At 37.7% G+C, this 13,786-nt stretch overlaps 1 protein-coding gene across 1 annotated transcript in view; it reads right to left on the bottom strand.

Annotated features, from left to right (window-relative positions):
• Positions 1-2,445: 2,445 nt before the first annotated feature.
• LOC109103454 (Down syndrome cell adhesion molecule homolog) overlaps positions 2,446-13,786 on the bottom strand; it is a 127,953-nt gene continuing 116,612 nt past the window's right edge. The window contains exons 33-35 of the mRNA XM_042770907.1: positions 11,412-11,609; positions 8,202-8,504; positions 2,446-6,193 (exon numbers count right to left, since the gene is read on the bottom strand). Coding sequence (XP_042626841.1) covers positions 5,820-6,193; positions 8,202-8,504; positions 11,412-11,609 — 875 coding nt within the window. The 3' untranslated portion in view covers positions 2,446-5,819. The remainder of the gene's footprint in view (positions 6,194-8,201; positions 8,505-11,411; positions 11,610-13,786) is intronic.

Here is a 13,786-nt window from a genome sequence, read left to right on the forward strand (position 1 = left end):
CACCCTGATGTTCGATTCCAAACCACAAAAGAAAATATTATGATTAGTATAAGACATTTTTGACATTTTTCAAAACGTCTTTTGTGTTCCACACAAGAAAGCAAATCCAACATGTTCTTCTTTATAAATGACTATCCACACTACAACATAACATTCCTTAAAAGCTATTTAGTCACATTTGGGTCATTCTCAGGTAACGGTGCCAAAATGGCAAATGGCAGTGTACTCTACATCAAAATCTGGCTAACTACCTTTTTCAAGATAAATTTGATTCATGTTTTTTATCCATATAACACACATTCATAGCTTATTTATAATCTCAGTTTGTTTACAGAATGAAAATTATTCCACAAAAAGGTCCATAAGGCCTGTTTAAAACATCTCAGTATTTAATGTGCATATTTTACACTGATATCAGAGTCGAAATGGCTGACAGTGCAAGCAATGAACCATCTTCCCTCAGCAAATTCTATGTGAAAGCACTTTTAGAAAGAATAGAGCACCTACCCTTCGGATCCAGTGAAGGTCACACACTGCACTGAGTAATATATTATTTACACTGAATCCTCTAGTGTTTTTGAGCCCAGATCCCCCATACACACACACACACACACACACACACACACACACACAGAGAGAGAGAGAGACAGACAGACAGACAGAGAGACCTCTGTATTGAAGAGAGCTCCATGAAGAAACACCCTCATAAAGATTTAAGGACCAGCGCAAGGAAATAATGCCATGAGTGGAGCTGACAGGAGGGGATGAGCAAAATGCTCTTCCCTGAGAAGTGTGTCTTGCAATAGTTAAAGCTCTTCTGGATATGGCCCAAGGCTCCCAGTTTTCCAAAACACCTGCCTTGCCACCGCTGGGCCCAAGAACGTAGTGTAATATTGGTGTTGCTGGTGGTGTACTGTATGTTCCATCCAGACTTGACAACACCTAAAATATCATCTCACTCCATTTCTCAAAGAAGCAGAAAACATTTATTTATTTATTTATTTAAAAAAAATAAAAAATAAAAGGTCACAGGTCTCTTACAAAAAAAAAAAAACATTTATTTATTTATTTATTTATCAATAAATAAAAAATGAAAAAACACGTCAGCAGCGTCGTACGTCAGCGCCGTCACTGCAGTGTTGTGAACGCACTTGCAACAGACCCGGAAGAGAAGAAAATGATGAATAAAGTCATAATTTTTGTTATTTTTGGAGCAAAATGTATTTTTAATGCTTCAATAAATTCTAACGGACCCTCTGATGTCACATGGACTACTTTGATGATGTTTTTAATACCTTTCTGGACGTTGACAGTATACCGTACATACATCACAATGGAGGAACAGAAAGCTCTCGGACTAAATCTAAAATATCTTAAACTGTGTTCCGAAGATGAACGGAGGTCTCACGGGTTTGGAACGACATGAGGGTGAGTCATTAATGACATAATTTTAATTTTTGGCTGAACTAACCCTTTAAAAAAACAACAGCTGTTTAAGTGGTTTGAACAACCTATTTATTTATCTATCTTATTTATTTTCATTAAAAGAACTAGATTTAGAGAGCTTATTTACAGAGATACAGTTACTCAGCCTCAGTGAACAGGCACAATACAGGATATGAGACTCTAAATCTAAGTTTGCTGAGTGAAACTGAACACACTGCTCCTGCCATGGTCCTTTTAACAGGCAAATGCTTATCACTTGTGCAGTAACTGATGGATATGATGCTATCAGCAGCAAAGTCAATTCCTTTGAGCAATAGCTGGCATTGGATTACATTTCTCTTCATTAGTGAAACAATCCTAACTATAGTCAACTGCATCAAAGTTGTGTTTGGCCTTACAAACATAAGGTGTATTGCCAAAAAATGTCATTTGTCTTCAAGATAATAATGACCAAAACACATAAGATTACTTTTAAAAAAACAACAAACTCCTATATTTTGAAATTTTATTGTGAATTTTTTATATTGTGAAATTTTTAAGTCAGTGATACCACAAGAAAATCTTCAAAATTGCAATACAATGGTAAGTCATGAACGTACAACAAAGTACAAATTTAGTACAGCACTTTAAAAGGCCCACCTGACTCACAACTGTCTGGCATTTTCCCAGTTTTTATTTATTTATTTAATCCATGTAATTTGCATTTTGTTATCCCACCATGTGCTGCATGTTGGAATAGCAAAATGCAAATGCACATCTGAGATTCTCAGCCTATGCAGTAGGTTATCATTTACCTACTATTTAAAAAAATATTGTGTATTTGAACATTCTCCTGAACTGACACTTATTGCATACTATGTAATGGTAAATTATGCATATTTTTATGTGGGGAATGTCTTTTTTTTAATTAATAAAATTTTTCAAGAAATAATTTTGGTAATAAAAAAAAAAAGTGTTGTTCAATTTGAGAGAGACTAGTTTTTTTTTTTTTTTTGACTCTTGTCTCAGAGCACTATTGTCTTGAAAGAAGAAAGCAAACTGGATCTAACCAGCACATAAAAAGAAGTGGACGGCCCAGGTGCACAACCTCAAGAGAACAAATACATCAGAATCGTTTGTTTGAGAAACAGATACATCTGCGTTGTGTGAAGGAAAGACTCTAGAATGCATTAGGTCTGCTAGTGTCATTACTGCACATGGAGGATTCTTTGATGAGCAGAACATTTGAAGAACAACATTTATTAGAAATAGAAATAATTTGTAACATTATACATCTTATATTATTGTCTCATTATACTGTATTTTTTCATCAAGTCATTGCATCATTGGTGAATAAAAGTAACAATATCTTTCAAAACAAAACATTTCATAGTAATCCCAAAATTTTGAACGATAGTATATTGTATGTATATTGAAAAGAATGATTTCTACTATTTAAATCGTTAAAATCTCTTTTATAAGGTTTCATAACTGTGTCCCTATTGTCATCAATGTCAGACCCACAAAAAACTTTTAAAAATCAGGTAATAACAATGTCAGCCTGCATCCTGAATGTCCTCTTTCCATATTTAATTTGTTATCAGGTCAGTGAGGCCACACAATCTCTGATCAGGACAATTTTTGTGGTGGAGTTGCCACATCACAGGTGGACTGGGATTTTAAAAATCAATTTCTCTAACTCAGGAAATTCTAAATAATTGCATTTTTAATAGGCCTACCTGTGTAATATTCAAAATAAACTTATATTGTCAACACTGCAAGCCTGTGATCTCAGTGTATTCTTATCAGTGTTTGAATGATAGATTTATCAAGTCACTATTAAAAAAAAACAAAAACAAATTTAGTACACATTGTTTTTGTATCTGAAAGTGTTGACACAGCTGCTACAGCACATTTTCAGACAAAATGGAAGGAGGTTGTACAAAAATATAAATGAATATGTTTAACAGATAAACAATGCAAATTCACTGATCTATAGAAATGTATTTCTTATATTTTAGAGTTTTTATTATATATTAGTTTGCTTAGGTGTCGTTTTCTGTCCGCCATGCATAAAATCTTTATTTTCATTCAACTGGGTTAAAAAACTACTGTCAGACACCTTTAACCGAATGAAAGAGCTAAGAAAAACTAAAACCACTTCATTAGAGAATTTAATGTAGTTACTGGAGTTGAGCTGGAGGTGTCCAGATAAACATGAGGCCACGAGTTAGACCGCAAATGATTAAACATCTGGAGAGAAAAGTCAATTTTACTGTAGCTGTAAGTTTGACTCATTCATGTTGGTTTGGTTGAGCAACTCTAACATACTGCTTTCTTTTCAGGAGGCCTTTGACAGTTTATTTGCTGGTAAGTGATAAAAAAACAAAAAAAACAAAAAAAAAAAACAATTGATAATAATAAAACTAATCTGATCTGATCTAATCTAATCTTCATGTGCTGGTTTTCAGCTGATTGAGGAGAAATGCCGAGAAGCATCTCGCTGCAGACCACAAGATCCAGGGGGGGTGGTTGGATGTAGATCCCACCTTACATTTACCTAAACCTACCCCTGATCCCAAACCTACCCATCTCCACCCCTAAATCTATCATTTTCCACCCCCTAGATGTGGATCCAACCACGCCCCCTGGATCTTTTGGTCTGCAGCGAGCCCTACTTGGAAATGCACAAAAATAGAAGAGCTCATCCTACAGGCAGTAGGCAGAGCTCTTATCATAAACATTTCAATAGACATTGCAGTGCCATCTGTTGGTTATGATCATGGATGGGCGTCTGAGCCTGTAACCTGGTCACAGCACATCCCCGTGACTTCCTGTGCCCTGGTACTTTTAGGTTTTTGTGCACTATGACATTATTTTCCCGACTTGCACTAATTCTGATACTGTGATGCACCAGGATATATGATTCTTATTACAGTAATTTTACAAGAGTCATGATTTACCATTTTGGTCTTTCTATTTTTAAGGCAAGTATCTAACTGACATCTAGACTGACATTCGAAAGGCAGGCTTGATGACTGAAGACATGAATGGCAAAAAACAAATCAAACATGTTGCATTAGATCTCAGAACACCATTGTGCACTGTAAATGGGTTTTCATCATTCTGTCTGTCTGCTGTCATCATTAGACAGTTTTAGACATTTATCAATTATAGTTTAGAGACTGCGTCTGTAGTTTGTCTCTTTATTGTCAATCATCTTCGGGTTTAATTTTCATTATGCATTACTGAATACATTCATATCTGTTAGTACTTCAAGATGTCCAAGAATTACGAAATTATTAGTAAATCCAGTGTCATATTGCTCAATTAAAATATCTTCTCTTTGTTGTGTGTCTTACACAAAACAGGCCACACCATCTACAAACAGGTGAATCAGATACCATTCATTCAAGGAGCTGCTGGAGAACACTGCAGATAGCCATGGTTCTCTCGTTGTGTCACACATGCTCTCCATTTCACCAGATGAGACACAAAAAGCTTCATAAGTGGAAAAAAAGACAAGAGAACCCAAAAGTTTTCATTTTCTAATCAAACCAGATGTGTGCAAACATGACTAAGGACTTTATTTACCAAATCTTTTTTCCCTGTATTATCCACAAATAAAAGTGATCTCTTTATGTGTATGTATGTATATGTATATTAAAACATATAATGTCATAACATGTATTATAACATTATATAATCCCTTAGTGTGACTAAAATCTCTTTTTTTATTTTTTTATTTTCAGGTCCCCATGCAGTCCTTAGAAAGCACAACATTCTGAGAAGACTGTAATATGTGGACGCGTGTCTTCCACGTTGGAGTTGTTATCCTTCCTCCATGTCTTGTGCGGTCGTCAGATACACGCCGTGATAAACAGCTTCAAAAATGCCGATCGCACCTCATAGTTTCATCAAAACAATAGTCATGGACAGAGAAAGAAACATCTTCCTGCAGAGCTGACCACACCCCACCTTTTTTAAACCGTTTTTTTTTTTTTTTTTTGATAATTTTTCTCTATTTTTATATAATAATAATAATGACTATAGAATTGTCCTTGATATAAATTCAAAATTAGTTCCTCTGTCAATTTAAATAAATAATTTTGGCAATCTTCATAACGGTGGTATTTAAAATAAATGAATGATTACGTAAAAAATCCAACTTAGAATAGATGGCAAGAGAAGAAGGTGAGTGAAAAAAAACAGCAGAGAGAGTGAGACAAATAGAAAGAAAGAAAGACAGATGCAAAGAAAACTATCCCTTTAGGAATTCAGAATGTATGTACAGGACTCATCTCTGAATCAGAAAAGCGCTCATCTTTGCAGCAGGTCCTCATGTGTTTGTGTGTGCGTGACAGTGCAACGTGGTCCATAGCTGTAGTCCTGTGTTATACAAGTGTGTAGGACTTTGCGTAGGGGTTGTTGCTTTGTTTCAGGTGTCCTCTGGAGTCTAGCAGCGATTCTTGGGAGCTGCTGAGTTTGGCGGCCTGGGTCAGGTCGCCCGGCTCGCGCTGTGGCAGTGTGGAGGCAGTTCCTGGCTGCCACTGTTGTACTGCCTCTCTGCTGGGGGGGCCGGAGGAAGAGAGGGCTGACGAGGGGGTCTCGGAGGGTGTGGGCGCCAGCAATGCTGGCCGCTTTGCCATTCGGCTCTTCTGCGGGTCCATACATGTCTGTCCTGTGGCCTCTCGCCCTGAAGGGGCTGCTCCCCGGTTCAAAAGGAAGTCCATGCGTAGGTAAGGGGGAAGATGGACCAGTTCACCTCCTACGAGACAGACAGGATCATGTAAGTGTGAGAACTGCTCAAAGATCAGATTTGCTTTACACAATGTGATAAATGAGAAAAAAAATGGATGGAGAAACTAGTCTTTAAAGGAAAAATGATCTTCCAGGTCCAATCTATATCAACTGGACAGCACAGAACATAACAGGAGAGTTTTAGGATAGGATAAGGTAGGGTAGGGTAGGTAGGTTATAGACACAATATGATAGGGTCGGATAGGAAACGATAAAATACGTTATGAAAGAAAAGGTGAGGTTTAGGATAGGATATGATAGAACAGAACAGGACAGGTTAGGTAAGAAGTTCAGGTAAGATATCAAAAGCATAATTAAACTATATCTCAAGCTCTCACTGAGTATTGGCCAATTTTATTCCTATCCTGCTAAGCATCCTGTTCATGTTCTTATTATTGTGTATCATATACGTCTATTATATCCTTCCATAGTTTGAAATGTGCATATGATACAATATACAATTTGGACCTATAACTGATAATAACGAAACGAATATAACAAAATTTTAACACTGCAATTGGCAACAAAACATCAAACAGTTCAGCAAAAATTACATTTTTAATCTGCATATCTAAGTTAAATTAAATAATTAAATGTGTTTAATAGGCTTTATTAAACCCAGTGATAAAATGTCAGCCACTTTGTTAAATGTAGACTGAAGTTTTCTTTTCTAAAGCTAATTATAAATGTATCTCTTTAAAAATCAACTGCTACGAAAGCTTAATTAAATCGTCCAACTTATTGTTCATGAGCTCTGTTACAAACCCTCGTGAGCTGCCTCTCTGCCTACTAGGGTTATGCATTCATACACACTGTTGTAATAGACTAATCATCTAGTTGATAAATAAATAGTTGGGATTTTAAATCATGGATAGAGATACCTCACACATACAAAACATTGCTTGATCAGACAAGAATGAATTGTAACCTCACTTTCTCTCTCAATGTATTTGCTTGTTTTCATGTTATTCTTAGTATCTGGGTGATTAAATGAGTGGAGTGCAGTATTACATAAAACTCTTTCCAATAAGGCCAGTACTTGAAGTTCATATCACATTCAATAGCTCCATTGTGATAGTAAACTGCTGTTTTGTAAAGACAGATGATGCCTCCCCAGCACAGGGTGCAGATCACCCATATTTGCCCTACAGAACAGTGCCAGGTGCTCTCACTAACCAAAGGCTCCCTGTCTGAGGACATAGTGCCTAGATACATTCACAATGAGACAGTAACTCTAAACTCTAACCAGTAACTCAAGAACTGTCTGGGGCCGAAATCAGCCCTGGGTGGCCCAGACGCTGGACATGTTAAGCACATTGATGTGAAAAGAACGTGGCAGTGATGTTTGGACAACAAACCTGTACCCATCAACAAAGGGACTGATAGCACACTGCAAGAGTGACAGCTGACTGGTGAACAGGTAAACTGAGGAATGTGTGGAAAATACATAGGAAAATAGAATACGGTGAATAAATAATATTCACACAACGCATATTTCCATAATCCCTCCTTTTTCAAGGACCTGGCTCCATTCTGTTATGTACCACTCATTTTTAACAATCCAATCAATTCCTCTGAAATATGTCCAATTATCAAAGAAAAAGGACTTCAGCAGTGTTTTCTCATAGGGGATGTTTAAAACATGTAGAGATTTAATGATAATTAAACTCTGCCATACAAAAAGTGGAAATGACTTGCGTTCCCATCATAATTATATTAATTTATAAATAAAGTAGCGTTCAAGAAGGTTAATTCACACCATTTACTAATAAATGGGATTAGTGTATGTGTGTGTTGAATATGATCACTGGTTTGCTGTTCTAAAGATGCCTACACACCAGAGAACTTTTAACTGAGCTTCATTTTGATAGCAGTGTCAGTTTAAAATCAAGTGGGAATACAGCAAATTGGTTTCCCGAAAGCACAACTGGAGACCAGCCAGTTGATACATCCCCATGTTTGTGGCCATGTCTTACCGGGTCTGTGTGCTTTTGGCACGGCCATGTTCATGACCCGGCTGGCATCTTGTGGTTTGGGTGGGGAGGCGGTGAATCTGCAGATGCCTGATTCTGACGGTGTGCTGGACGTCAGGCTGTCTGTGTAGTCATTGGTGCCAGCTGTCATCTGTTCGGAAGATGTGTCTGAGATGAAGCATTCTGTGATCGTGAACTTAGCATGTCGCAGCTGTTCCTCCATCTTAGCATGTTCGTAGGCACGGGCTAACTCCTCATACGTGGAGGAGGCGCTTTCTGTAGACACCATACTGCTGCGAGCACGGTCTGTAAGAGAGAATGCACACCACTTGGTTTACAATTCCTATTAAAGGGGTTATGTCTTCTTTTTCTCCATTTTGTGAAATGAGCAACACAGTTTAATTAAAGATTTGAGAGTTTTCTGTTGGGTCCAAATATAGTTGGTGCAGGAATTTTATTAGTCACTCATCTGTAACACTAAACTTTTTCAACCCTAAGACATTTGATCATCTTTGAAACACACATGAAGATATTTTTAATACTCTCTCATCATTTTTTGTCAATTCATTTAAAGCCCACGCAACCAGAAAATTCACACATCAAAAAGAACAAAAAACATCTCAAATTCTTTAAGTAATCCAAATATAATTGAGCAGTTTAATCCAAGTCTTCTGAAGACACATGATCACTTTACATCAGTGGCTCCCAACCACGTTCCTGGAGGCCCCCCAACACTGCACATTTTCCGTGTCTCCTTTTTCTGACAAACCCATTTCTGGTCTTGCAGTCTCAGCTAATAAGTTGATGATCTGAATCAGGTGTGCTTGATTAAGGAGACATGCAAAATGTGTAGGGATGGGGGGCCTCCAGAAATGTGGTTGGGAACCACTGCTTTACATGATTTATATGATTGATATGCTTTAATGGACACCTATTGTGCCCCTTGTTACAAGATTTAATATAAGTCTCAGGTGTCCCCAGAATGTGTCTGTGAAGTTTCAGCTGAAAATACCCCACAGATCATTTATTATATAATTTTGAAAATGCCAATTTTAAGGAGAAGCAGAAACTTGCTGTTTTCGGGCTTGTATCTTTAAATGCAAATGAACTGCTGCTCTCCGCCCACTTTTCCAGAATAGTGTTGTGCCCTTACAGGTTGTGCCTCTGCCAAAAAACAACTGTTTGGTTTTGATTATCACGTCTAACATGCTGAAATCATGCGTATTAAAGCCTTATCAGTTTGACCTTCTGATATAGTGTTTTCTGAGCACACATGAGCACAGAAAGCATCTGTCACACGGCATGTGAGTAAACTAAGTTCTCTTTCATATCTTATTAAGCTTAAACTGTCAAATACAATCAAGGTTTTGTTAAAAACACGTTACAAAAACACAGTCGGTTACAGTATGTCTGTCAGGTAAACAGCTGGGAAAGAAATCTCATGTTTATATTATATCAGTGTATTAAAGGTGGGGTATGTATTTAAAAAAGAAATGCTTTAGAAAACTGAGTCGGGTCGAGGACCAAAACAAACTTGTAGCCAATCAGCAGTAAGGGGTGTGTCTACTCATGATGTGGAGGGGAGAGCGCTCAGTGGACGGACATTAGCCGAGCCGAGCAACAGAAAGATAGAGATGGCGGATAAAAAACAAAAGAAGAAAACATCTGCAGAACAAAAGGAGGCTTATGATAAGGTAAGAACTAGGCCCTGTGTAAATATCGGATCAGCTTTCTAGCGCTGGAGAGAACTCAAGGACACAGAGGTTGCGTCGTTTCTTCCACATAGTCTACTAAAAACGCCACAGCCCGGACGTGACTGCTAAAGTCTGTCTACACTGCACACGATAAAGCAACTGTTGAAAATCATTTGAAATTTGTGTCAATACGTCATAAATAGAACGCAGCAGCAGTTTTCTGTCGGCTCTAACTTGAATTCTAACGTTCCACATCCACTTGTAGATTCATAACTGATATAAGACATTTCTATACTTGTTGTCGCCCATGCCGTGCCGCTTTCCAGTGTAGACACGGTGCTGGTTTTGCTACAGAACACATTGCCTGGTTCTCAAATGTGTGTGCCGGAGCTTCGAAATAGAGGCGAGACCCTTTAGGGGTAGGGGCATGTTTGTTTTGGTGATTTGAAATATCAACATTGGCTGGCACTTACCCACCTTTTATTAGTGCTGTCTGCTGTTAATATGACCCAAACAATAAATAAAAAAAAAAAATCCCTACACTGCTCTTGACAGATAACTTCTGCTAATCAGGTTTTTCTAACTTGAATGCTGCTTTCAAATGATTAGCACAGTGGAGACATGCAAAATGTGCAGTGATGGGGGTCCTCCAGGAATGTGGTTGAGAACCTCTGGCGTGAAGAAGATAAACATGACAGATTGTGTTTCAAGGTGTGGTCTCTGCTAATATGGAAGTGTCAGTCAGCTCTTGTGGGCATGACGTCACAATGCTCAGAGAATCAAAACGGCATGTCTAATGAGACTGATTTGGTTTAATGGGGATTAAAAAGTAGAGTGGGTGGATTTTTCATTGTAGGGTGGTTACGTTCACACACTGCCAGCAAACATTTATGTCCAAACACCATGTAGAAGTGGATTTTGCATAATAGGTGCCCTTTAATATATTTAATTTAGGCTTTTAGTCACATATATAAACAGTGATCAATGCACATACATAGAGCACATCAAATTTGGTAAATGGAACACCAAGCATGCTTTCACACAAGCACGTTTGATGATGTTTGTTTTTCAATGGATGCACAGAAATGATGAGAAAATATTAAAATATAATTTTTGCTCAAAAGTTGAAAGTAAGTCTTATGTGTTTGAAACAACATGAGTGTGAATTTTCATTTTTGGGTGAACTATATTTTGTTCTGGTATTCAGAAATAACAGTATATCTCATAATTTACCATTATTACTTCACTATGACCGAGGTGCTGAATACTTAATAGGCGTTAACATGTAAATTTGGATGATAATGTGTTATTGTAATCTGTGTGACTTTAGACTCACAGATTTTGGAACAAAACTATACTCTTTTTGGAGTGGGGAGGGGAATTTTGAAATCTGAACGTTAAAGTATGTTTACATGTAACATCTTACTATAACAAAAGATCAAGGATTTTATTTATTATTATTATTTATTTATTTATTTTTTCATTTATGATTTCTTTAACTGAAAGAACTAGCTGTTACCTGTGTCCTGAGAGGGACTGACACTGTAACTGTCACTCTCTTTGTCCACTGAGCCTGTGGCGCGGGGTGTGGGCAGCCTCCAGTCAGTAGTTAGAGTGTGTGAGGAGACGGGAGGGTGCGGTCGGTTCAGGGTCCACTGGCTGGCATATCGACTGCGTGTGGCGGGACCTGCTTTAGCTGTGCGGCGGGCAGTGGGGTCTGAGAGAACAGAGACAGACAGTATATGTTAATATGGCACAAAGTGACCAGTGTAAAGTGAACCAAATCTCTGCCCTCCCTTATGAAAAACTACTGTGGTTATCTACCTTTTCCCAAGTAAATGATGAGCGCCACCATGATGGCTTCTAAATTCCATTAGGATAGTGTCGTGTTCCAGTGTTGTGCCTAATTTCAACCCCCTGACAAATGACTACCCCCTCATCACTACCCGATTGCCTAATCCTAACTCCACCCCTACTCCTAACCCCTCCCCCACACCTACTCCTTAACCTACCAATACTAGGGGTGTAATAATCTGTTAGGGGTCAGACTTGGGCAGTCTCCACAGAAATCCATGTTAAAACAGAGTAATAAGATAGACTGAATTTATTAAACTGAGACTTTTTCAGTGTAACTAAATATAAAAATGTGCTCAGGGTTAAGCTGTTCTGTTGTTGGCTGCCACAGTAACAGCCATAAATGTAAGGAATTCCTATAAAATACTTGTTTTGCGCATCATGTCATCTACCCACTGTGACAGGTGAGTTACTGCAAAAAGACGACCATTGCAACATTGTAAAGCAGGGCTGGGCAACTTCCGTCCACAAGGGCCACTGTCCTGCATAGTTTAGCTCCAACCTTAATCAAACAAACACACCTGAACAAGCTAATCAATGTCTTCAAGATCACTAGAAACCTACAGGCAGGAAAAAGGTGGATACTGGTGTAGTGATGGTACTCTGATATGCCATATACTATGGTACTAAAATATTACAAAACAACAACAACAACAACAACAACATTGTATTCACATATTATTCAAGGTGCTGTAAAGAACAATTATACTCCATAAACCACCATGAAAAGTCATATGGTTTTGTATGACATGAGAATGAACATAGCATAATTTCCATTTTAAGGTAAGCAATTAATTTAAGTCAGCACTGGCGAATCCACCTGAATTATCAATGATTGTAATCATGACCCATGCCAGAGAAATGCTCCTCTTCAGTTCAGCTCTACTAAAGCCGTTAGTGAGCAGAGAAAGCAGGTATTCACTTCCTGTGAACTCAGTTAAACCATTAATGTGCTGCACGTTATTCAAATCACAGGAATGGATGTAGGCAACCTCAATATTCTTTTCACTGTTCAAACACAAAAGGTACCAAACCAATTGTACAGTGCATCCCAACCCAACCTATCCACAGCAAACCAACAAAAAGTACTGAAATATAGCAAAATTGAAAGATAGAAAGATGCAATTGCTTCAAATGGCATATTAAAACTGGATATTATATTAAAAGTAGTACTCACATTTAATGTGAAACTTGAGTTTAAGTCAGGTAAGAACACAAGGTCATAGGTAGCTTTATGTTGTTGGTGATGATAAAACAACAAATTTACATATCTTCACTGTTTGGTGGAAACAATGCATGTCCCCGTCTATGGTATGTCCAAAAGCACTAATACAAATGCATTGTCCGCACACTGATATAACTGCTCCATAAAAATAATTTAATGCAACGTTTCCACAATCAGGTCTTCGTCAGGCAAAAAATCCAAAGCACTAACAAATGTAAAAACATCATTCTTCGTCAGCATTGGTATTGTGGCTTTATATATGGTCAGACACTTTGACCTGCAAATGTGTTTTGTCCGTCATTAGAACAGCCACATTTGAGGCAGTGAGTGCATCACATTACATTTTCTTACAGGTTATAAAGGGTTTTTTTTTTTTTTTTTTTAATTAGCTCTCACTCAAAATAATACTCACAAGCTCTTTTGAATGCTTTGCATTAGTTAAATATTTGTAAAACCCACAAACAGACGTAAAGATTACCAATAGCATTGAGTTAAAATAATAATAATAACGAAATATAATAGAGATAGAACGTTTTGGTAATTTTCCACAGCACACCTGCCACAGCACAGTAGTTGGGAAATACACTAGTATAGTGCATCATTTGGGATCCAATTATGAAAAATCTTTAAAGAAAAAAAAAAAAAAAAACCGAAATGGGAGCTCTAGCACAAGTTCTACCGGGAAAAACTCTAATGTCACATCATTCATTGCTCACAGATCTAGCCAATCATCACTCAACACCTGGAGTATATAAGTTCTGTTCTCACATACTGACACCGGCATTACCTACATGTCCAGGGAAACTGTCTCTTAA

The sequence above is a fragment of the Cyprinus carpio genome, chromosome A15 (genome assembly GCF_018340385.1).
Source record: "Cyprinus carpio isolate SPL01 chromosome A15, ASM1834038v1, whole genome shotgun sequence".
Lineage (NCBI taxonomy): Eukaryota > Metazoa > Chordata > Actinopteri > Cypriniformes > Cyprinidae > Cyprinus > Cyprinus carpio.